At 39.2% G+C, this 25063-nt stretch overlaps 2 protein-coding genes across 2 annotated transcripts in view; one reads left to right on the top strand and one right to left on the bottom strand.

The window, feature by feature from the left end:
• The first annotated feature begins 15554 nt into the window (after positions 1-15554).
• On the top strand, positions 15555-21262 carry chac2 (ChaC, cation transport regulator homolog 2 (E. coli)). Its single transcript, XM_085416724.1, has 3 exons — positions 15555-15887; positions 17183-17218; positions 19346-21262. Exons 1-3 carry the CDS (start codon positions 15753-15755, stop codon positions 19742-19744), a joined length of 570 nt encoding a protein of 189 aa, XP_085272850.1. The 5' UTR covers positions 15555-15752; the 3' UTR covers positions 19745-21262.
• A 572-nt stretch (positions 21263-21834) lies between these two features.
• Positions 21835-25063, bottom strand: part of LOC146663793 (proteasome activator complex subunit 4B-like) — a 50524-nt gene continuing 47295 nt past the window's right edge. The window contains exon 46 of the mRNA XM_085416723.1: positions 21835-24365. Coding sequence (XP_085272849.1) covers positions 24231-24365 — 135 coding nt within the window. The 3' untranslated portion in view covers positions 21835-24230. The remainder of the gene's footprint in view (positions 24366-25063) is intronic.

Raw genomic sequence — 25063 nt, 5'->3', positions numbered from 1 at the left:
CAGGACACAAACCATATGCCTCCAGGTTTATAATCCTGATTTATATCACCGCCACACCTCTTGCCAACTTGGGTATTCCAACCATCCTCTGCTGCTTATCCAGGTCCAGGTCGCAGGGGGAGCAGTCCGTGCAGAGATACCCAGACATCCCTCTCCTGAGCCACCTCAGTTCCTCTGGGAGTACACTGAGACATTCCCAAGCCAGATGAGTAAATAATCCTTCCCGTGTATCCTGGATTTGCCCTGGGTTCTCCTCCCAGTTGGATATGCCCAGTAAAGGGGGAGACGTCCAGGAGGCTGATACCACTTCAGCTTGCACCTTATGAGCGCTTTAAAACAAACTTTAACGAAATCAATTTCCGACTTTCAGTTATTTAACTTTAATAATTATCATTTTATGGTTTGTTAAAGGGAACTAACTATTGGTTTAATTAATTATCAACCAACAAACTGTTTTATCTACATATCATTTCTTTGCTGCGATTCTTTTTTTAATTTAGAGAAGGCAGCATAGACTATCTTGCCAACAGAGAAGTTCAAAAAAAGGCCTGTTATGATTTCGTGCTTTGAAATGGTTGCTTCATTTATGGTCAGCGTAACAACTGTAGATGACAATATTTATAGCAAACGTTCTTTTCTGTGGCCACCAGCTGTCGGTCTGTCAAGCGTCCAGAGCAAAATGTTCCGAGTCCAGCCAGAGTGACAGTCTCTCTTTCATCATATCAAGTTAGTCCTCTTTATCTGCCAAGCTCAAGGAATTCATTGACAGAGAGATTTTTCTGCATCAGCTTCACACTGTCGTGTGCTTCTAAAATAAACACAGTTAACGATCGGAAAGGAATAAAATAGTGAGGGAAAAAAGCCTTTATGAATCCCCAGTCTCTAACACCTCTTCATCTCGCTTCTCCTCCCCCTCTCCAGCTCTTTCTCTGACTTCACTACAGACTCCAGTAGCTTTATGCTGGCTCGTCTCCAGCAATTATCTGGTTGGTTCCACTCTGACGCAATTCAGACTCCACTCATCCTCTTCTTCGTCATCAACTCCTGCTTCCTCAGTAAAAGCGAGACTCCCTCACTGACATAAACTCCCACTCATCACCAGAATGGGCATCAGCTCTATCTCTGCTCAAATTTTTCTTTGGCATTGACTAAATCTCATCTCCATCTCCTCTGTGGATCCTCAACCAGATTGACAGCACTGTGCTGCGGCTGTGCTCAAATATGGCCATAACTCCACTTTGGCCCTGACTCCATGCCAGCTGTCCACCAGCTTTGGCTTTGACTCATCTCTGCTCTTAAACCTCAAGCACAAGCGTTTCCGCTTTCCAATCAAAAAGTTGACAGTACAGTATTAAGGCTCTCTTCTCCCACCCAAAGTTCTGCCTGAATAATTAACAATGGGATGGGTGAAAATCTTGGATTGTTATTTGTCCAGTCCACCACTTTAATACAGACTCAAATAACAAAATTAACAGTAGGACACCCATGAACTATTTTATAATCAGGAACTTTCATATAATGAATCCTACCACGAAAAGGCCAGAGTTTTACAAATAAGCTAATGTCTGGGGCCTGGATCTCCTCCATGCCTGCTTCATGCCCTGGGGGACAGGGCTATGGCTCTCTACATCCTCTTGCAGACCATTACATGTGGAAACCATTTGAATACAAGCACGCTGATCCACACAGGTGTGCACACGCGTGTTCACTGTTCGTAGACTTAAACTACACCTTTCTTGGCTGCTACTTCAAAGCACATTGTGCGCTGTCTGTCCTGCGTTCTGCACAACAACATTGAATATTTAGTATTTACTGCTGTTTACACTTAGCTAGATTAATGCGATGGTGTTGTGTTTAGTATGTTGCTTTGTTTTTTTTTTTGCTTGTTTTCTATTCTTTCTCCCTCAACAGGTGATCCAGGAGATTTAATTTAATTTAATTTACTTTTTTCCCCTTTCTTACTTTCCCTCTCCCCTTCTGTTTTTCTTTTCCTTCCTCTTTCTTTCTCCCTTTCCTATCCCTCACTCATGTCTGTCCCGTCTGTAACAACTGAAAATAAAATAAAATAAAAAATAAAAACCAAGGTCAAATGGACCAATACGGCAATGCCACGATGATCCATTTGACAGAATAAATCCATTGGGTATCCTTGTTGGTCTTCAGACAACAATTCTGACGGCTAAAGAACCAAATGGGACAGGCAAAGAAAAAAACAAAAAAAAACCAAAAAACAAATAAGCTAAGAAAGAAAATATTTAATGTTGAAGCTACAAGTTGAAAGTAGTACTGTAAAGTCACTCGTTGATTAAAAACTTTGATTTCTGGCCATTAAAACCCTTTTTGTTTTTTATTTGGAGCAAGAAGTGGCCATATTTACCTAGAGGACGGTATGCTAATTTACCATCTGTGAGATGTATCGAATTGTATGGATGCCTTGCACAGGCACGGATACATGCTAATTAATGCTAAATGACAAATATTTTTTTTATAATTTATTATTGTTATTTGTTAGATTAATTAATAGTTCCAAAACCCGAAAGGCATCAAAGACACAAAAACAAATCAAGAGGTTGAGTTCAGTGGTTAAATTAGAGGAGGACAAACCTAAGCATGAAGCTAGTTGCTACAATTAGCATTTACCTTTAATGTCTGTGCGTCAACAAATTTTCGTAACTGTGGAGATGTGTCTGCATCTACAAAAAAGTATACTTAACTTGGACATTATACTCTTTTGTAAGCACAGACACAGCTGGACACGCCACGGCAGAATAGTCATTCCTGTTAGACCTTGATTTTTCTCTATTGTGAAAAATGGACACAACAAGAAATGCTGCAATATTGATAATAACAATAGTAATATTAATAATAACTTTATATCATAAGGTGAAATAAACAAGATTGGATGAGCTTTGAGATGTTAAAATCAAAATTCCATTGTTGATGAAAATGTTACCAAGGTTTTAGCAGATGATTTGATGGAACTATAGAATAACAATAAAGATGTTAATATCAAATATTCCCCTTTCAAGATAGTTAGAATTGTACAAATTCCATTTTACATTAAGTAATACTCTGTTTCCATTTATGTTTGAACATTTTCTATTTCCCAGAAAATTATAAAGAAAGAAAGGGTGACTCAACACTTTTGCACAGTAATGTACACACAAGGGCACAGAGCTCCTGGAATGGAGGTATTTGTTCTACTCAGAGTTCAGTGTGAATAGTCAACAGCAAGGCTGACCCTTGGGTCAAATTTTATCTGCATTTATCCAGCGCTTTACTACAATAGCACTAATTCTGTGTGAGAGAATGCTTTTCATTTCTGCTTGAGGATCACTCCAAAAACACGAACCTGAGTGTCAGTGGTTTGGAAACAAGGGCCTTGGTGCTTACTCTTATTTTCAGAGTAGGGAAAAAAGAAAACAAAATGTTGAATGGTGTCTCTAACTCCATCACGATGAGGTCACAAAAACATTTTTTAACAGCTTGTAAAGCTATCATATCCCTCTATCTTTTAATATTCTCATTCAATCAAGTGGCTCTTCATCTATTTTAAAATGTTGGCAATGTATAGTGAGTGCTTTTTAAATTTTGGATTACTTTAAAAACGTGCTCTGAATGGTTGCATTTTTTTTTCAATTTAAATCACGACATCGGAGTAATTCACACCATTTTAGATTCTGTATGTGTTACTTTTTTAGACAAAGCCATATTTTTTGTAGTTTCACCTCTTTGCACCTCCACAGTGGCTCTTAAAACAGTCATTATGTGATCAAAGCGCAGACTTTTAGCTTTAATTCAAGAGGTTTAATAAAAGAAAAAGTTAGGAAATGCTGAGAATTATAACCATTTACATACACAGTCATCTGCTTTTATAGGCTCAAAACTTATTGGACAAAACAATATAATATTAAATATAATGGCAGTTTTTAATACTTGTATAAAAGGCTGATGTCTACAACCCAGGGTCATCAAATGCTCTCTTTCCTCGGCTCCTGCTTATTTGTGGGTCTCTCTGCATTCAGTTTTCTATTTAATAACTGGAAAGCATGCTCTGTTCGGTTGAGATCAGGTGACTGACTTTGCCACTGAAGAACATCCCATTTCTTTACCTTGAGAAACTCTTGGGTCGTTTTCCATTTGGACTATAAAAAGCCATCATGCTTTTTCTATCAGCAGTCACATCGGCAGTAAATACCAGTGGCCACAGGTTCCCCTGGCTGCCATACATCCCCTTGCCATTACATATGAAGATCACTCTTGTATACCTTGTCAATGATACACCAACCTCATTGAGAGTGTTCTCGACTTGGCTGTCAGTGCGCCCCAGGGTGGCTGTGGCTACAATGTAGCTTGCCATCACCAGTGTGTGAATGGGTGGATGTATAAAGCGCTTTGGGGTCCTTAGGGACTAGTAAAGCGCTATACAAATACAGGCCATAGTGTTAATGTAGCCACACCTAAAGCTTTTGTTACCTCCTTGATATGTTTAATTTTCAGTCTAATGATGGATTCCCTCACTTGCCCCTCTCTATTGGCCTCATATTATAATGTACAGTGAAACGCTACGAAAAGCAAATTCAACACTTTGAAACAACTTCAGATCTTATGTCTGCTTCATTTATTAAATAACAAGTGAACAGGCCTCAGCTGGCCATGAAACCACTTGTCAGACAGTTCTCCAATTAACTGTGAGCCTCTGACAAAAGGGGACTGTGAAATCAACTGTATAATAAATAAATAATTTTATCCAGCCCCAAAAAACAAAGGTTTTCCGCACTGTGGCACGGCACAGGTCTCACTCGAACTTAGAGATTAAGCTATAGCTTTGAGTGCAACTCAAGGTACTTTAAGAATATCACTAGACTGACTGGACTGAATCTCCAAAAGTTGATTCTGTTCATCTGGACGTAGCGTTTTATGGGAGAAACGTTTCGTCACTCATCCAAGTGACTCCTTCGGTCTTCAGTCACTTGGATGAGTGACGAAACGTTTCTCCCACAAAACGCTACGTCCAGATGAACAGAATCAACTTTTGGAGATTTACTTTCCTGGATGATTGAGAATGCATCAAGATGACTGGACTGAAGTTTTATTTACATCATCTTTGGCAGAAAACATCTTGGATCTGTTCAGCAACGTCATTTACATGTATCGGATATGCTTCTTTGTAGTGTGAAGGAAATTCCTTGTTAATAAAAAGAGAAACGAATCAGCTCAAAATAGCTTAGTTCATCCATATCTTACTCCTTCACATAATTTGCTTTAGAACACTTTGCTCCCTTTCCCATCATCCTAGCCCAGACATGTAAATAGATTTCCGAGCCAGCTGTTTCTGACTGGAACATCCTGTTTTCCACGAAACCACTGGCCATGCAACATTAACAGATTGTGTAATATCACGTCACCTGCCAAGAGATCTAATGCCTGCCAAGACTTTGCAACATCGGCGCAGAACATTTCTTACAGATGTCCCCTATCAAAAAATATCTTTAGACAATAAACACAATCTAATAAAAAGTCAACACAAGCATGATGAACACTAAGATGTTGTTAAAACAAACAATTTGTGTATGACAGTAGTCCATCATCATATGCAGGGAGTATAAAAACACAAATGGGATGAGTGCAGAGCTGTTTTTTGTTGCTACTTGCTACAAATGTGCACAGTTTAAAATGTAAATGAAGAAAATGTTTAACTGTGCTGCTGTATTATGTGTTACCATCAGTCAAGGAGAAAAAGTAGGCTGTGTATTATCATTTTAAAATGCTCTTAGAATCAGTGTTAACCCTTAACCCAGAAGGGTTTTCAGTGTCATGGTAAATGCTCGGAAGTTATAGCAAAATCCGTAATATTTTTTTTGCACTAAATCAAAAGTAGACTCAATGGCCACTTCTTTAGGTACATCTATTGTGAGATCATTATATTATCTTATGCCATGTTAGCCCTTAATTAAAGATTGTGAAATCATTATGTAGTTTTAGTTTGCATTATTCTCCTGAATTAGAAGAAGGTGATAACTATTACATTTGTTAAATTGATTTGTATTGAATTAGACTGCTGATTTATTGTGAATGAATGATATTGTTTTATGATGAATTATACTGCTGAGGTATAAGAAATACTGTTTTCAGAGAGTCATCACCTTACTTGTCTGATTAGAAAAGAACAGAACATACTGCACAGGAAGCCAAGGTCACAACTTAGGCGCCGTAAGAGAGAAAGAATGTGAATGTTTAGGTTTTTACGACTAGGTGGGGGCCAACAGAGGCTATAAGAGGTTGAGTAACCCGCCACCATTTTTGAGATTTGCTGTGACCCTCTTCATGCATGTCTCCCCATCTGGATGGTTTATGCTCATAAAGTGTTGAATTGTATGGAATAAAAGATTGTTGATTGAGCATTTATACACCGAGTATTGTCCTTCCTTCAGCCCAAAGATTAAAAGAATTGGGAGGATTTAACACTATTCAACCACTTGTTAAGGCAAATATTTAATCAGCCAAACTGCAACATGGCACCAACTGGTAAGATGTTCCAGAATGGAGAAGAACTTTGATTTGAATGACTGAAGGTGACATGGTTGTCAGTGCCAGATGGGCTGGTCTATTTCATAAACTGAAGACTTGCTGGGAATTTCCCCACACAAAAAGGGTAAAATATCCATTGAGGAACCTTTCTCTGGAAGAAAATGTCAGAAGCCAGAGATGAGAGGACAAACTGCTTGGAGCAGATAGTGTCATGGCACTAGGCCCGTGAACATGTGAACAAGTGTTTTGTATTTTTGTCCTGAGGTATTGGGTTTCATGTTTCAGGTTTTCATGTTCCATGGATCTAGTGTTTAGTTTTTCCTAGTTTAGTAATGTTAATTTAATCTTAGTCTCCCTTTGCCTTTTGTTTGCACTCTTCACTTCCCATCGTCTGCTACCACAGACCTGACATACAGAAAGGCAACAGTAACTCAAATAATCTTTATTCACAACCAAAGTATGTAGAAGAGCATCTCTCAACACACACGACACTGATTCTTACAGCAGTCCACTCCTGTCAGTTATGAAGAGCAAACTGAAGCTACAGTTCACATGATTTCACCAAAATTAGACAATACAAGACTGAAGAAAAGTCGCCTGGTCTGGTGAGTCTCGAATTCTGCCGTGATATTTGGACGGTAGGGTCAGAATCTGGTGTAAAAAACATGAAAGTATGGCTCCATCCTGGTTGCGGTATTGTTGCGGACCATGTCCATCCATCCTAGTAATTTTTTTTAACATAATGACACAACCTTTGCTGACACTGATATAGAGGTAAGGTGATATCACCTCTGCTTCTCTCTTTTCATGATCAGCATTTAGGTTTTTTTTTCTCTTAATAGAACTACTCGGAGTTGGAAAGAACTTTACATTAATTTTTTGAGAACATGTGTTAACAGGCGCCTCTATCATCACATGGACCCCAAATACTTGCCTTTTGTTACTGATAAGACAAAGGAGAAAACAGCGCTCATCACCCATAAAACTTTTTCTTTATAGGCCTATAATCGTTTCTATTATTACATCTACAACGTTTGAAGACAGAGGGAGAATATCAGTAATGCCAATGCGAACATGATTCTCTCATTCTGTTGCTTTAATTAATCAGTGCTTGTGCTGGTCCAACACTTTCATAAATTAGGTCTTTGCAGTCTCAGTGCAAAAATTGAGTCAAAATAGATAATATTGACTCGGTAATAATGACTTCCTTATCTAACAGTCCTTCATATCATCATTATTAGCTGTTATACCCAGAATAGATTCACATTCTCGGGCAAGAACAACAGCTGTGATAGATGTGGCTGCATTCATTTCAGCATGAGCGTGTGAGAGAACTCTGACGAGTCATATGAGCAGTTCAGGATCAAACTGTCTCGAGATCTCGGAGCCCAAAACGGCCCATTCAACTCTGCTCTCTACATATAGTGGACTTTTCATGGCTCAGCAAGCCAATTCTTCACTTTGGCTGCTGAGATGGAGTCAGGGGTTCAAGAGCTTTTTTTGTGTGTGGAAAACCACTGATGCCAGAGTGAGTCAATATGGAGGAGACCTTTTGGATGCGTTTTGTAGACCTCAATCGCTGCAGGAGAGCAACTAAATATTGCAGGTTAGTTAGATGATCCTGCAGGTGGATGGTAGGAAGAAAAGGTTCAACTATCTGAAGAAATCTCTTTTCAAATCTCAACAAGCGAGAAAACGACACTTTAAAAAAAGCAACAGTGGTAGTGCATGTCTGCTCATTATGAGCAATAAAAGAAATAGTCTCTGTAGATAGGAAATTCAGAAGGGATCTTTTCTGGCTGATTGTTTGAGTTGGAAACAGCAATTTAAGTTGAGCTGCTCAATTATTCTGTCTTCTCCAGGATTTGAGGGAAAAATGGGTCTAAAACAGTGAAACAGCTAGCAGACACATTGCTTTTATCATATACCTGTGTATAACATGGATGTTTGCACTAAATACTCGCATGACAAAATTATACTTTAGTGTCCAGAGGTTGTCATCAATATTGTCCCCGTAAGTTCATTTAAATGTCAAGCTATGTGTGCTTGGAATATATCCAAAGGGTTTTATATAAATGTGGAAACTTAAGACTGGGCAAATATTTTTTTTTTTTTTGGACTGGGGGAAAGAAGGGGAGAAAGAAAGAGGGAAAGAGAAACAGCTGAGAAGAGGGACGGGGGAGAAGGGCAAAAAACAAAAACCAACGGAACGGGCAGAAAAAAAAAGACAAAGAAATACATATATCAATCACCTGGATCACCTGCTGAGAAAGAAAAAAGAAAACAAGCAGAAGAGAACAAGAGTAATAGAGTAAACAACATCACAATGATATATGGGAATATGACAGTAAATACTAAATATTAAACATTATTGTGCAGCACATAAGATCAACAGAACACAGTGTGCTTTGAGGTAGGAGCCAAAAAGGGTGTAGTTTGTGGGTGTGATCACCCGTGTGTACACCTGTGAGCATGGACGCGCTTGTTTTTTGTTTTGTTTTGTTTTTTTAAAATGTTCCTTCATGTAATGATCTGCTAGAGGGTGTGGGGGGGCCACAGCCCCGTCCTCCAGGGCATGAAGCAGGTATGGAGGAGATCAAAACTCCAGACATCCAGAGGCCCCCAGAACACAGCCTGATGGTAATTTGGATTCCGTGTATCGTGCCCACCCCCAAGATCCTATATGTATGTGTAATGAGAGTGTGAGTAATGTGAATGTCTAAGTTGTGGGATAAAATTGAGGCAGAGGCAGCCAGAAGGGGACAGGGGGGGGTAGCCTCCTCTGCACCCTGGTGACATACCCCTACTCCAAGGTCCTGCATGTGTGGGTGGTTGCGGTGGAGCGGGAAGGGGGAGGCAGCTGGAGATGGGGAGGGAAGGAAGGGAGGGGCAAGTGACCCCTCCCTGGGGCCAGCTCCCCCGCTGACCCCAGTAGGCACCCCCATACTCCGCGACCCGCCAGGGAAAGGGGGCCCAGGCCCATCCAGACCGGGGCCCAGTGCAGCAGCGCCTCCCGGCCCCACAGAGCCCGGGACAGTCCACCCAACCCCACCACAGAGAAAACTGCACCCACCCCACCATCCAAATATTGTTAAGAGCTAACAGAAAGACTCTTTTTAGATCTGGGAATGATATTTGACTAGCATGAAAGATGTAAATTTTGGCTTTCCTTGAAAGAAGCTTGTAAACACAGTAAGGATATAACTTACTTGATTTGCCTTCTATCTGACAGCCAATGAAGGCAGTAGAACATTTTTGTAGTACAGTTTCTCTTTGCTTTCATTTTATTCCTTTTCTTTGTCAGGGCCCATTCACAGAAACATTGATCTCCTCAGAGAAAATAAGCCTTTTTTTTTTAAACCAGATTTACCCGCTAGCTAATTTCCATCTGCAGTCAGCAGACAGGTACACAGCTCCATACAGCTACACATGCAGTATAACACGTTTTATCAGCCACTCCTTAAAGCTGTAATTTTCTTAGAGGTTTTATCAATAAGTGAAAAAAAGAGTAGCTTTAGTAGTTCTGTTCATTTTTTCTTACTTACCTTACACTTCACCTTGCTATTAACTAGATTTGTCCCCTCGTGTCTTAAGAAGTGTCTTAATTCCACCTTTGGCATAGATTCAACAAGGTGCTAGGAGAGTGTTGGTGACTGTGAAGGCAATTTGAATCCAGTGAACTCATTGTTATGTTCAAAAAAACTAGTGTGAGATGACTTGATCTTTGTGACATGGCGCATTATCCTTCTGGAAGTAGCCATTGGAAGATGGGTTCAGTGTGGTCACAAAGAGATTAAGATGGTCAGCAGGAGTTTCTACTAAGAGGTCCAAAGTGCAAAGCCCAAAGTTATAACAATTGTTTGAATTACTTTTGCCTTTCTATAAGGTTGAAGTAGTCGTGCCATTCTCGCTTTCATCCAGAGAACAACATATTTTCTCTTTTTCGGACTATTCTTTGTGAACCTTAGAGATGGTTGTGTGGGGAAATCCCAGTAGATCAGACCATCAACTATGCCCCATTCAAAGTCACTCAAATAACCTTTCTTCCCAATTCTAATACTCGGTTTGAACTTCAGGAGGTCGTCTTGATCATGTCTACATACCTAAATGCATGGTGTTACTGTCACGAGAGTCAGGAGCTGAACTAGTGTATCTAATAAAGTGGGTAGTAAAATCACATTACCTCTACATTTAAGAAAATGATAAGAACAAATGACCAATGAAATTCACATGTTGGATTTCTTCAATTTGACACCAAAGAATGATTAAAAATATTTTTTTTTCTAGAAGAAAGACTAGACAGTTGTCAGGCATCTTAAAAACGCTTCTCGGCACTTATTTGGGCAGTAGTTTTGAAGGATTTATTTCATTTCAGAGCACCTATAGAAAAAACAGACAAATGTGAGCGAATGCCACATAAAAACTTTGCCCTGAAGTAAAGTTTAAAGAGCTTTGTATCCCATGGAAGATACAGTCCTACCACAACGTGCTGTTTTGGAATTTGCTCTTAAATTCCAGTTCAGAAATCTTCATCTCTCTCTTACAACATTGTTTATGTAAGTAATTCTCTCTCCCTAGTTAGAAAAAAACTGTTGGTAACTGGATGGTATATTTATTGTAAAAAAAAATAAAAACTCTTGAGTGCAAATTAATAAAGCTGGCCAGAATCTCTCACACAGTATTAAAATCTCTTTGCTAGAACACACAAAATCAAAAGAAGTCCTGAATGCTGAGAGCTCCATTTAACAAAGAACAGCAGTGAAAGAGGCCTCTTAAATAGAAAGAGGCCTTGGCACAAAATACAAAGGACTAAGATGGCAACAGACACATTTTCCTGGATTTTTCGTCTGAACAAGAAAACCCACTCAGAGCTGGAAAGACAGTACGAGTAAATAGACCATGGGGAGCGTAACTCGTCTTAAAGGAGCACTCCTGTAATTTGGTGATGTGCCCCCCTAAAGCTGAGACACTCACAAGTCACAGATTTTTTTAAAAGTAAGTAAAACAGAGCCTCATATACAATATTCTAAATTTCAGTCCCCAATTCACCATGAGAAATGAATACAAATGCCCCAAAATTTCAACTGCCATGCTTTTATGATTTCTAACGCAAGCTTTCTAGTCAACAAGTCCTTCGAATTAAATGTCAAACTACATCATCAGTTCATAACCTACAGCAAAGAAAAGCTCTTTGTTCTGATATTTCCAAGGAAAGGATAACATCAGTAAATTAGGATTCACAGTGTATTGAACCTCTTTTACACGACTACAACATCAAATGTGAGGTCAGGGAAAAACTGGTGGTTATGAGGTTAAAGGAAACCAGTGCTCTCTGTCAGTTGTCAAGCATGATACAGTCTGATCCATCCACATAGATTCAACCTGATGTGGCATTATCTGATTTACCCCTTGGTGTGTTTGCTACATGTTTTTCAGTAGGGTTCATCATGTCAAGGAAACTGACCCAGGCAGGTTGAATTTTTGTGAGCGAGCACAATTTTGAGAGCAAAAAACCGATCAAATAACACAATTCTGATTCAAATGCAGTCTTCCAACGTGAAAGTGGGCTTGCAAAAATGAACAAAATTCAGAGGGAAATGATCGAGCAAAGAACTATCTTGGCCACCTCCCTGTCGAATAAACAGAATACTCTGCAGGAGGAGAACAGGAAGGTTTAGGAGCAGCTCTGCATTTGGAGAGGGAACACAAAGAGAGGAGGAGCACGGGGAGAAGGAGACTGAGAGGAAATGCTTGTCAGAGAAGAAGAAAGCCTAAGAGAATCAAATTGATGTAACGTGTATGGAGAAACTGGGAGAAGAAATAACACAGAGTGAAGCTGTGCATGCATAGCCACCTACATACCAGCACAGAATGATTGTTCTGCAATGATGACATATTTGCTTTGATTATCTTGTTGACATAATGAGTCTTTTGATTAAATCTGGAATAAAGGGTGGATTACTGTAGATTTAATTTATAAGATATGTAATGTTTATGCTCTGTACTAGAATGTGTTAAAGGGGAAAATGGGTTTCAGATTGGTACTGATTAGATAGAGGAACAGAACGTTTACACTAAACGCTATTTCCAGTCATTTCTCATGCGTTATCTTCACATTCGCTACAACATCTTTGTTTACCATCTACCAAACAGGACACAACAAATTCACCTAGAGAGGAAATGCATGTGTTTTCTTTAGTCGAGTAAATAAAACATGTTCTTCATTATGAAAAAAGAATTAGCTTCTTTTCTTAGAACACAAACACGATGCAGAACAAACTGTTTAGACTTGCCTAAATGTCTATGTTGTTTGTCACTGGAATACAAAGGTAACAAACAACGAGAACTAACACAAGTAAATATTTTCTACGGCACGTAGCTTTGCAGGTAATTGAATGTTTATTTATAATTTTTCCAGTGACTTCGGTTGGGCATCTTTACAGCTGTCTATCTCCAGTGCAGCACACGCAGCTCTCCCGTCAGGTCCTGGCATCTAACTCTAATAGGGAAGGCGTGATTATACGATGGAAATCAGCTGTGTTGGTCTTCCGCTGACACCAAACCCCGAACCCACTGCTCCACCCCTCCCCTGCTGCTGTGCCACAAACCACACCTCGCCACACTAATAAAAGTGTCAAAGATAGATACAGCATAGAGATACAGTTTGCAAGTTATTTGTGGCATTGATTCACAGTCGCCTTGTTGATGTCAAATATTAGAGGAGATTAGCTAGACTACTTTGAACTAAGAACTAAGAAGAATCTTAAATATCTTAAATATCTTAAATAGCCACTTGTTTTAACTGAGGAAAGCAGAAGAGCACCTCTGAACCTCGAAGCAAGTGGACTACATCAACAGCAGAAAACCACATGGGTGCTCACCAAAACTGGATAAAAGAACACTGAAAATATGGTAAATGGCCTGTATTTGTATAGCGCTTTACTAGTCCCTAAGGACCCCAAAGCACTTTTTGCAACCAGTCATCCACCCATTCACACACTGGTGATGGCAAGCTACATTGTAGCCACAGCCACCCTGGGGCACACTGACAGAGGCGAGGCTGCCGGACACTGGCGCCACCGGGCCCTCTGACCACCACCAGTAGGAAACGGGTGAAGTGTCTTGCCCAAGGACATAAGACTGTCCAAGCCGGGGCTCGAACCGGCAACCTTCCGATTACAAGGCGAACTCCCAACTCTTGAGCCACAATCGCCCCAAATATATGTTTGCTGTTGTGATGAATCTCCATTTCTCTGCAACATTTGGATAGTAGGGTCTGAACTTTCTGTAAGTAACATGAAAGCATAGATCAATCCGGTGGTGTAACGGTGTGGAGGATATTTTCTTGACAAAATTTGGACCCCTTAGTACCAATCAAGCATTGTTTAAACCCCACAGCCTGCCTAAGTATTGTAGCTAACTATACCCATCTCTTTATAATCACAATGTACCCATCGTCCGATAGCCGCTTCCATCTTGATAACACACCATGTGACAATCCAGTCCAGTCATCTCAAACTGATTTCTTGACCATGTCAGGGATATGAGCTAACAAATCTGCAGCAGCTGTGTGAAGCTATCATGTCATTATGGACTCACTGAGAGATATTTCCAGCACCTTGCTGAATCTGTGCCACAAAGAATTAGAGGCATTTTTGAAGTCAAAGAGGAGTCCATTCAATACTTCCAAGGAGTGCTTAAATCGCAGATGAGTGTAAATACCTCAATTCACATGGTGCATTTACAAAACAACATACTTTAATTATAAAAGTAAAAGATAACATGCGGGGGGCTAAAAAGCAAAAAGAATATGTTTTTGAGTAGATGGCAACAGGTTTTATGACCAACACAGTTACTGTTTCCATTTTTTTTTTCCAGTTTAGAGCTGACTTCTGATCTTCTGTCACTCAGCGATCAGCTCAGCTACCCCAAGTTTGGCTTTGGTTTCTTGAATAAGGGTATCTAAATGGTGGATATTTCCTCAGCTACCACAGCTGGGGATTTCAGCTATTGAGCTGCATCTCCAAACTGGAGTCTCAGATAAAAGATTTGCTGACTAGCTGTTCTCAGAGGCAGGGGAATGAGCATGACATTAGAGACCATATTGCTGCTGTCCACTTAATTTGGTTCTGAATCAGTGCTCTCACGGCATACATGAAAGAAGCGTGCCATGACACGCTGTGGGAAATAGAAACTCAGCACCCCCTGGTGTCAGGATGAAAGCCCTGTGTTATCTGTCCCAGCTCATGTTTGAAAAAAGGCCACACAAAAGAAGAAATGAGCTGAAAAGAAATCATGAGAGCCATAGCCTAAAATAAAATAATCTTGTAGGGGTTTAGGGTACATCGGGTAATAGGTGAACCCAACATTCGAGAAAAGACGAGATTTAAAAAAATAAAAATAAAGAAGGAAACAAAAGTTTTGTATGTTATTAAGAGTTAATTGTGACTTTTTTTTGACAAGAAAAGGTCACATTAACACATCCATTAATCGTTAACGTCCACGATTAATATCATACAATAGTAGACTAATCTAATAATATTTCTGTCTTGTTTGTTTTATTTTTTAGTTAAAAAAATAAAGTTTGTTGAAATAAATTGATGTGAACCTAAACTAAATTTATCCCACTGTACTGAACGGTAACAAGGAAGTCATGGACATATTCAAACTACTTATTACAAAATTATAATCTCTTGCTATTTAGACATACATCACGATGACAGCGTTTCTTGCTTATCTGTACCGTTTGGCCTAACTAAAACCAGCACAGAAATAGCTACAAACATCCGGAATTGTGGCTTCACCTTCAAATTAAAAGCAGGTGGCCCGAAAGCATTTGCAAGAAAGTGATACGGCATATGCTGTAAGCACAACACGGTGCGAAAAGAATGGGTATCATTTGATTCAACAACCGAAAAGTCATAATTTAGCTTTCTTGGCCAAAAATGTGCAGATTCTCCAGAATTGTCATTTAAACTGAAAGGTATTTAGTGGAAGTGAAGGAACTTACGTAATCCGTATTACTTGACAGTTTGTCCGCTGAACACGGAACCGGTGCTTCAAGCACGTTTTCCTGTTTTTAGATATCACCTTTACTCATACAGGTGAACACGTCAGCTTTTATAATGCTGTAGCTCTTGTTATAAGTCGTAGGCGTCGCGATTACAGGTGACTATTTCGTCCAGCTCACCCGTCCTTTTCTGTTAGCCTAACCTCTCATCATGTGGGTGTTCGGTTACGGCTCACTGATATGGAAAGTAGATTTTCCTTACGAGGAAAAGAGAATTGGGTACATAAAAGGCTTCAGTCGCCGGTTTTGGCAAGGCAGTACCGACCATCGAGGTGTACCGGGTAAGGTGAGTATACCTTGCTGGCTTTGGGAACTGATTCATAGCGGCCAGAATGAAAAAAGTACTACCTGATGCAATGTTGCTACAGTGTGTTTTAGTGCACGGCAGACATTACTGAAGACACTTCACTTCGGCTTATATTATTACAAAGTTAACGCCTTTATGTCCTAACCTTTATTCCTTATAAATGGGCTAGATGTTGCCCTTTAATATTTAAATCCATGTTAGCAATATTCCCCCTAATATGGCGATTTATAGACTCCTGTAATCTTATATCGGATTAAAACCACAACTTTTCTTTGTTTGCCCAGCTTTAGAAAACGTATTCATTTTCTAATGTAATTCTAATTTTATCCACTCTTTTTCTCCTGGTCTGCCAAGCGCTGCCAATCAATACGTGTCCACCTCACAGTCTGGCAACCACTGCATTATAAAGTGTACAGGTGATATTATACAGTGGAGGAAATAATTGTTTGTTTTTCTGCTGAATTTGTAATTTTGATCACACACAACGGAATAAACAGTCTCGAACTGTTTACGGTGAGATGCAGAATATCAACCAGAAATTCAGAAGTAAAAGCTATAAATTCATTTGCATGTCATTGATTGAAAGAAGTATTTCATCGCCAAGCAAAACATGCCTTAGTACTTGGCAACTTGAAACTTCAGTTCCCCCCACAGATTTTCTATAGGGTGATTGATAATCTTTTTATTTCCTTCATTTCCAAATAATGTCACCAAAAGTTGTCACCTTCTCACCAAACCTACTGTTGATTGACTTGCAGTCCATTACAGCTTTGTGGAGGTTTACATTCTTATCCAGCTCTTAGGTCTTGCCTATGGAGGTAGAGAGGTTGGGATGGAAAAACCCGATTTTATGGACAAGCATGCTTTACAAATATAACTTGAAATCAAGCGCATCTGTAATCGATTGATTGTAATCTGTGTACCACATGAACACAGAATTCTGGCTAGATTATAGGAGATCAAATACTTATTTAACTCAGTGACATGCAAATCAATTTATAGTGTTTATGTAATATGCTTTTTTCCTGGACTTTTGGTTGATATTCTGTCTCTCTCCATTAAAATGAAACTACCATAAAAACCAATTAATGAAAATTTAACCAATTTCTCTGTAAGTGAGCAACATTACAAATTCAACAGGGGATCAAATAATTATTTCCCCCACCGTGCCTGTAACCTTTCAGAAAGATCCCATTTCCTGCAATATGTGTGCTAACCAACTTGCAATTTAATGACAAAGCCATTTATTATGTGTGTTTGTGTGTTCTTTGCAGCCTGGCCGGGTTGTGACACTCGTGGAGAATCCTGAGGTGAGTTATACCCCCTTTCTTAACATCAGGGTGCAATAACAATTTCTTTGTAGTGTGCCCATGACGTATTCCTTTATTAATCAGTCAGTATTAAAAAGTCTTTATGATGTCAGAAAGAAATAATTTGTGATTCCAACCACAAATTCAATTAATAGCTTGACAGATGAGCAGAACCATTCATTATCAAAAATTAATGGAAACGAAAGAAACGACAATAGAAAAGAAGAAATTATATTGGTCATATTCTTGATGTTTTTCCATAAATACGGACTACATACTCAAAATAGCCCCCATTTGTTTGTTCTTTCCTTCATTGACTGGTAACTTCATTACATAATAGGTACAAGACGTATGCCTTTATTGTCATCACTTTGATGTTTGCATTGCAGGAAGCAAACAAAATTACATGTTATTTACACAGTAATGAGAGATTATTACTACCTGAAGGTCATAATCCACCTACCTTGTTATGTATTCTTGTTTTATTGGCTATAATTAAGACAAGAGTTGGAGTGTGAAGGCGATCAGTGTACAAAGCTGCACAAATTGGATTCCACTTCAGAGAGAACTTTTTGTGTTCACTTACATACATAGAAAGTGCTATACTTTAATTATAAACAGTTTTGCAGAGTTTCGTGCTTTTACAAGGCAGACAGGAGTGAAAACGGCGCAGGAAAGAAGACTGTCTATAAACCTCTTATAGACAGTACTGTACAAAAGTCTTGAGTGACCCCTCATTTTTTTATGTTGCTAGGAAAATGGGAAAGAGACTTCTGGAATAGTTCTCCAGATGTCTAAAGATGTTTCAGAAGTCTTTTTTTTGGATGTTGGCTGCCTTTTGTTCTGTTCTCTGTCAAGGTGATCCCACTCTGCTTTAATAATCTTGAGGTCTAGGCTCTGGGGAGGCCAATCCATGTCTAATAGTGTTCCAGTGGCAGTCTGTTGCCAAATGCTTCCCAGATAGTGTTTTTATGTTGGATCAAAGTCTGACTGTACTTTTCAATGCTTATTATTACATAATTTTGATAAGATACCCAGTACCACTGGCTGAAATGCAGCCCCAAACCACAACTAAGCCGTGTTTCACAGATGCCAACAGATACTCAATGTTGTACCTCTCTCCTGACCATGTCTGTACTTACTAAAGGCAATTTGAACAATCCAGTTTCGGTGCGACAACCAAACAAATAAAATAAAACAACAATCTCTGAAAATGATCAACGACTGGAATGAAAATGAGTGAAAAAGCAGCCAATGTCTAGAAGGAAAAAGTTTGAAAGACTTCAGAAAGCCTGAAGAACTGTTGCTCAAGATGTCTTTAAAAAAGAACTTGAAAGTCTGACTTCTTAAAAGCAAAATGTCTAAAAATGAGGAGTGGCTTGAGGATTTTGCACAGTACTGTAGTATGAGTTGTGATGTAGTAAAGCATGGCAGGAATCCGTTTTTAGAATTGACTGATAAGTGTGATAAGTTTGAAATAAATGCTGAAAACTATCAATTATAGTTTCTTGAAGTCCAAGGTAAAGTCCTTGGATGTTTGCAAACATAAAATACAATAAGAAATACTCACAGCGTAGAAGCAAGAGAGTAATTGATTATAATAATTTTCTGGGTGTGAGTATGGTTAGTGTTTTTGAACATAACATTGGTTATGTCAGTTATTTTTATTTTGACTTTTATTGTGACTTTAGACAAGGTGATTATATATCATCATTTATCAAATGTAAATACTAATACATTTACCGGACACTTTATTAAGGACATGGGCATTGGTAGTGGTTGGAACCCTTTTTGCACTGCCTTAATTCTTCAAGGCATACATTCAAAAGGGCTCTGGAAACATTCCTCTAACATTTTGGTCCACACTGACATATTTTCTCTGTTTTGAACTATTGTCTATAAACCCTAGAGGTCGTTGTGTGAGAAAATCCCAGTAGATCAGCAGTTTCTGAAATACTCAGACCAGTAAGTTTGAAATTCAGTAGGTATTCTTGTCTACCATGTCTACATTCTTAAATGCACTGAGATGCTGCCACCAATTAGATTTGTGTGAAGAAGCAGTTGAACAGGTGTACCTAAGAAAATGTCATCAGGTTATGGACCTCTAAGCCATTTTGCTTTCCTCAGGGGTGTGTTTGGGGTGTTGCCTACAAACTGCCGACTGGCCGGGAGGAAGAAGTGAAGCGCTACCTCGACTACCGAGAAAAAGGTGGTTATCAGGTCGTCACGGTGACCTTTCACCCCCGTCCATCACTCACTTGCTCGCCAAGCCAGACGCTGATCTACATCGGCTCCAAGGACAATCCCAACTACCTCGGCCCCGCACCCCTGGAGGAGATCGCCATTCAGATCATCAACTCTACCGGTCCAAGCGGGAAAAATACAGAGTACCTGTTTCAGCTGGCTGACGCCGTGAGGACTTTTCTGCCTGAGGACTCAGACACACATCTGTTTTCTCTTGAAACTTTAGTAAGAGAGAGGCTAGAAAACGGACAGAAAAATTCAGTAACAGCAGTTGATTTTTAAAAAATGTCTATATTGGGCTGGGTTCGTCACATGATCTCAGGGTTTAAGGTAAACTTGTCCAATAAAGATGTTTGTTACATGTAGGATGGGACATGTTGACCTCATTAGTTGACTAAATAATGTTATTTTGTTCAGGATTTCAGTGCAAATAAATATCCACTGAAAGCTGCTTCAAAGTAATAACACATAAACTGGTATAGAAAACATAAATTACCAAAAATGTACAGATCGCAAGTTAAGTTTCAATATAAATCCCTACAGAACAGTTTCAATATATATGGTTTAAATATAGGTATTTAATATCTGGCGTTGACTAGCCAAGATGAGAAAGAATTGCTAATGTTATTGCATATTAGTTATTAAACATTTAACACTCAAACCTGAGCTGCTTCATGTCTGGTTTAACGTTTATTAAATATAGAGCTAAAAGTCTTGAGCCAACCCTCATTTCTTTATATTTTGTTAAGAAAATGGGGAAATGGGTACAGCGATTTATTGAAATATGGAAATATACTATGGGATGTAAAAGCAGAGTATAATTCTATAAAGCTTGAAAGTCAATATTCAACATGACTGAACTCTTAGGCAAGCTCGTCATTTCTTTAAGCATTCTTCAGGAATAGTTCTCTGAGCTTGTTGAAGGACATTTAAAGCTCTTCTCTGGATGTTGGCTGCCTTTTGTTTTATTCTGTGTCAAGCTGATCTCACACTGCTAGAGGCCAGTCTAGCAGTGTGAGATCATTAAAATGAAGCTATTACCGCATGATGGATATGAGAATATATCAGATTTTTTTCCTATATCTTAAGACATGACTTTCAGATACTGTTTATCTGCTGTAGATATTTTGTCTTTTCTCCTCAAGTTGTCCAGTTTCCCTCAAATGATAGGACACACTGCACATTCATGACAAGCTATGCCAAGTTTTCAGCTAATAGCGCTTTGGAAATTACCTTGCTGGTGCTCTTTTATTCCTCTAAAAATGGTCAGGTACAAGGACTGGACTTAAAGTGAGTGAAAGAGCAGCCCATGTCCAAAGAACAAGGCTTTTAGAGAACTACTGCTCAAGCTCACTTTAAAGAATTTGAAGAAAATCTGGCTCCTTGGAAGTAAAATGTAAAGAAATTAGGGTTGGCACATGTTTTTTGCACACTCTAGCTCTAAGTTGGTTTCATAATCAGACACAAAAACAATGACAGATGCAGCTGCAAATTAAGTGCTAATTAACCTTTGTTAGCATGGTAAACACTGTAAACATTTCACTTTAGAACTTTAGAAACATCAGCACCGTTAGTACTGTCACCGTGAGCATGTTAATGTTAGTGTTCAGCTCAATGCACTGCTGTGACAAATGACAGCCTTTCATTGTCAGTGTAGGCTTTTCTTTTCTGTCTTGCTATGGTTAGTCTAATGTGTTCCTGAAGTATTCTACTGAACCGTTTATTAAAAAATAAAACCTTATTGCAATTAAAATATAATGACGCCCCAGTTATTTTTCCTTGTTTTTTTTTAGTAACTTTAATAAAATAAATCTAAAACTTGACAAATCGGTTGAAACGCTGTAATAAATACAGCTAAAAAAATTGTCCAATCTGGTAATGCAGCTTTTCTAAATACAGCCTATCTCTCTTCCTGCTATGATGAAGTAGTTGTCATGAAAATCACTTTAAGCAAACACACATTGTTTAGTCTAACCTTTACTTACTCTGTGTCAAGATTAGTAGTTCTAGCACAGGGGAGCCGGCATCGGCTGCTTCTCATTCTGCCTGCCTCCGTCTCAGCACAGTAAACACATCAAATTCAACACGACTGCATCAGAAAAACATCAACAAGCAGAATAAAAGAGTGACAGCTCGAACTGTGATTCCATCTTTAACACACACACACACACACACACACACTCAGTGGGACACAAGTGGCTATTTCTTCTGCTACATCAACCTACCTTTGCTTACTTTACAGTCATAATGTTACAGTCTTTAGCGTACTGTGGACATAAAAAAATGAGTATCATCAGAAGCAATACTGAGGTAGGCTGCAGGTTTCAAACAATGCTCAGTTGGCACTAAGGGGCCCAAAGTATGCCATGAAAATATCCCTCAAACCATTGCACCACCACCTGAACCCCTGATATAAGGCAGAATAGATCCAAGCTTTCATGTAGTTTACATTAGACCCTACTATCCAAAAAAGCAGAAAAAGACTCATCAGATCAGGCAATATTTCCAAACTTCTGCTGTCCAATTTTGGAGAGCCCATGCAAATTGTGGCCTCAATTTCCTCTTCTTAGATGACAGGAGTGGCACCTGGTGTGGTCTTCTGGTCCTGTAACCTATGGACTTCAAGGTCCGACGTGTTGTGTGTTCAGAGATGCTCTCCTCCTTACTGTGGTTGTACTGAGTTGTTATTTGAGTTACTATGTCTTCCTACCAGCTCAAAGCTGTCTCCTCTGACCTCTAGCATCAACAAAGCATTTTCACTGAGAGATCTGCTGCTCACTGGATATTTTGTTTTTGTACCTGTCTCTGTAAACCCTACAGATGGCTGTGTAGGGATTCCCAGTAGATCAGCAGTTTCTGAAATACTAAGACATACAACTATGTTCAGAGTCACTAAAATAACCATTTTCCCCCCATGCTGGTTCTCAGTTTGAAATTCAGCAGTCCTTCTTGACCATGTCTGCATGCTAAACTCAGTTGCTGCCATGTGACTGGCTGATTAGATATTTATGTTAATAAGCTATTGAACAAGCGAACCTAATGAAGTAGCCAGTGAGTAAATATATCCTGATGGACTGGTGATCTGTCCACTGTTTACCCTCCTTCTCACCCAATTTAAAGCTAGAATAGGCTCTAGTCCCTCACAACCCTGACATAGATGAGGGGTTAAGAAAACAGATGGATAATTATTAATATATAATCTATGAAAATAAGTCAAAACACAAAGTTTAGACACTTAAGTTTTTCGAGCATTCAACTGTAGAATATATTTCAAGTTTTAGCACTAAAAGCTTTTTGACATTGTGCATTCAAAAAAACAAAAAAACAAAAACCCTGCTCTTTTCATGTCTTAATCTAAATCTAAATGACTCCTGTGCGACATACAGGAACTTGTTAAAACTCAGACCTGAGATTTTACTAGGCTGCAGCAGTAAAAGGGGTCTAGCTACGCTGGTGCTAATGTGCACAGGCTCTAGTAACAGGGCGCAGTGGCACAAAACTATCCTCGCAAGAAGAAGCTTTTATGTTTGAGCTCTGCACAGAATGAAGTGTACTGCTATGTGACATGGCTGTACAGAGATAAACAGCTGGTGCTTTATACAGTCAGCCAACCCTGCAAACATGCAACACTCAAAAAGAAGCACCACACTTTACAAATAATGCATTTATTTCACAGGACACGGTAAATTCTCAGTGCAGAACTAATGCAGAACATGACAAAATGTGGCCTATAGAAATATGACACCATTGTTACTGCAGGTCACAGATTTTTATGATCTAATATGATATATACAATTTTTATTTCTTCTTTTTATTTATATAAATGATATAATTAATGTCAATATGAGGTATTATATATCATGAGTGCTTTAAGATAGCTTTATAAGTGTTGGATACAATATAGCTGTAGAAATACAACAACGATAATTTTTAGATTACAATTTCACAAATATTTTCTGAATATATTGCATACATCCATCCATTCGCTTATCCTTTTCAGGGTCGCGGGGGGTGCTGGAGCCTATCCCAGCTGTCATAGGGCAAGAGGCAGGGTACACCCTGGACAGGTCGCCAGTCTGTCGCAGGGCTAACACACAAGGACAGACAACCATTCACACTCACACCTAGTGGCAATTTGGATTAATCAATTAACCTATCCCCACAAGCTGCATGTCTTTGGACGGTGGGAGGAAGCCGGAGTACCCGGAGAGAACCCACGCAAACACGGGGAGAACATGCAAACTCCACACAGAAAGACCCCGGCCTGATGGTGGAATTGAACTCAGGACCTTCTTGCTGTGCGGCAACAGTGCTAACCACTGTGCCACCGTGCTGCCTATATTGCATACATTTATATATATTTATAATTTCACACATGAACATTATCATGAAGGAATGTCTTCCTTGTATTTAATAACGTGCACAAGTTAGAACTCTTTTAAAAGTACATACCGGAACAATGATGATTAGCAATAAAAAGACTTTCTCAATATAAACCAAACCTTTCCCTCTAAAGTGGCCACCTTTGACTAAAAATACCATGCTAGTTAAAAATTTGAAACCATTTTGCCCAGGATTGCTTACTTGCTGGGTTTAGTGAAGGCCAACGGTGGCAAGTGAGGTTCCAGCGGGAGAGCGCCCTGCTAGCATTATCAGATATTATTTTACAGGCTGCACAAGACTGGAGTTCCCAGCCGTTGTGTAATTAATTTCTCTGGTAGTGGTCCTACATGGCTTACGAAGACCTGGGAAGGCAGGAAATTTCTGTCTAGGCGTAATAACAGGGTGACACCAGCAGGTCTGTGAGCACGAGCAGCTGATCGTCAGTGAAGCACTGTCGATGCTCCTGCCAGTTGTCGTGGTGAGTACGCCGAAATTCTGACAAGGTCTTCTTCACCGTCATCTTTGGGTAAGAAAATCAAAATCATCATACATAAACATAATCTAGGTGAATGCAGTGTGCACATTTAGAAACAACACCACAAAACACAAGTGAGTTTATCAGCTTTACTGTATTTACTTTATTGGGTTTTTTCCTGCTGTCTTTCATCGAAAACATGGTGGATGCTCATATTAAACCTGTATGAAGACTGAAATCTCTATGATGCAATATTTTTTTCCAATCTTAGCTCTGTATGATATCCTACAGAGCTCTAGTGGCTGGCGCTTTGGCTGTGAACACATGAGACCTGTTCAAACTGCTGTTTTCATGTGAAGGGCAGCCAATCAGAACAAAAATGGCTTAAAGGAGGGAGGAAGGGACCTAAAAGAGTTTGTTTTACACAGAATATGAACTGAGATGCGGCAACAAGGCCACATATATGGTAAATATTTGGTAAATAAGTAATGATCTGAACTATGAATTATGCAAAGCTACTTTTTTAGCATCCGAGAATAAAAATAAACATACATCTTAAGTATCATTTTTAGAGCATGATTCATCACTGCACATTTGGTCTTCTACACGCTAACAAAGCTCAACATCCCATTCATGAAAAAATACAATTATCTGCCTCATTGCTAAAGCCCTGGTGATACATCAGCTGGCTGATATCGACCAATCACAGATAAACTGGTATCTGCTTTTTGTTGACCAATGAA

This window comes from Rhamphochromis longiceps, linkage group LG8 (assembly GCF_057381845.1).
Source record: "Rhamphochromis longiceps isolate RC_006_pf linkage group LG8, R_longiceps_female_GT1.1, whole genome shotgun sequence".
Taxonomy (NCBI): Eukaryota; Metazoa; Chordata; class Actinopteri; order Cichliformes; family Cichlidae; genus Rhamphochromis; species Rhamphochromis longiceps.
The sequence above is the reverse complement of the archived record's forward strand: the minus strand, read 5'-3'. Positions and strand labels throughout refer to the sequence as shown.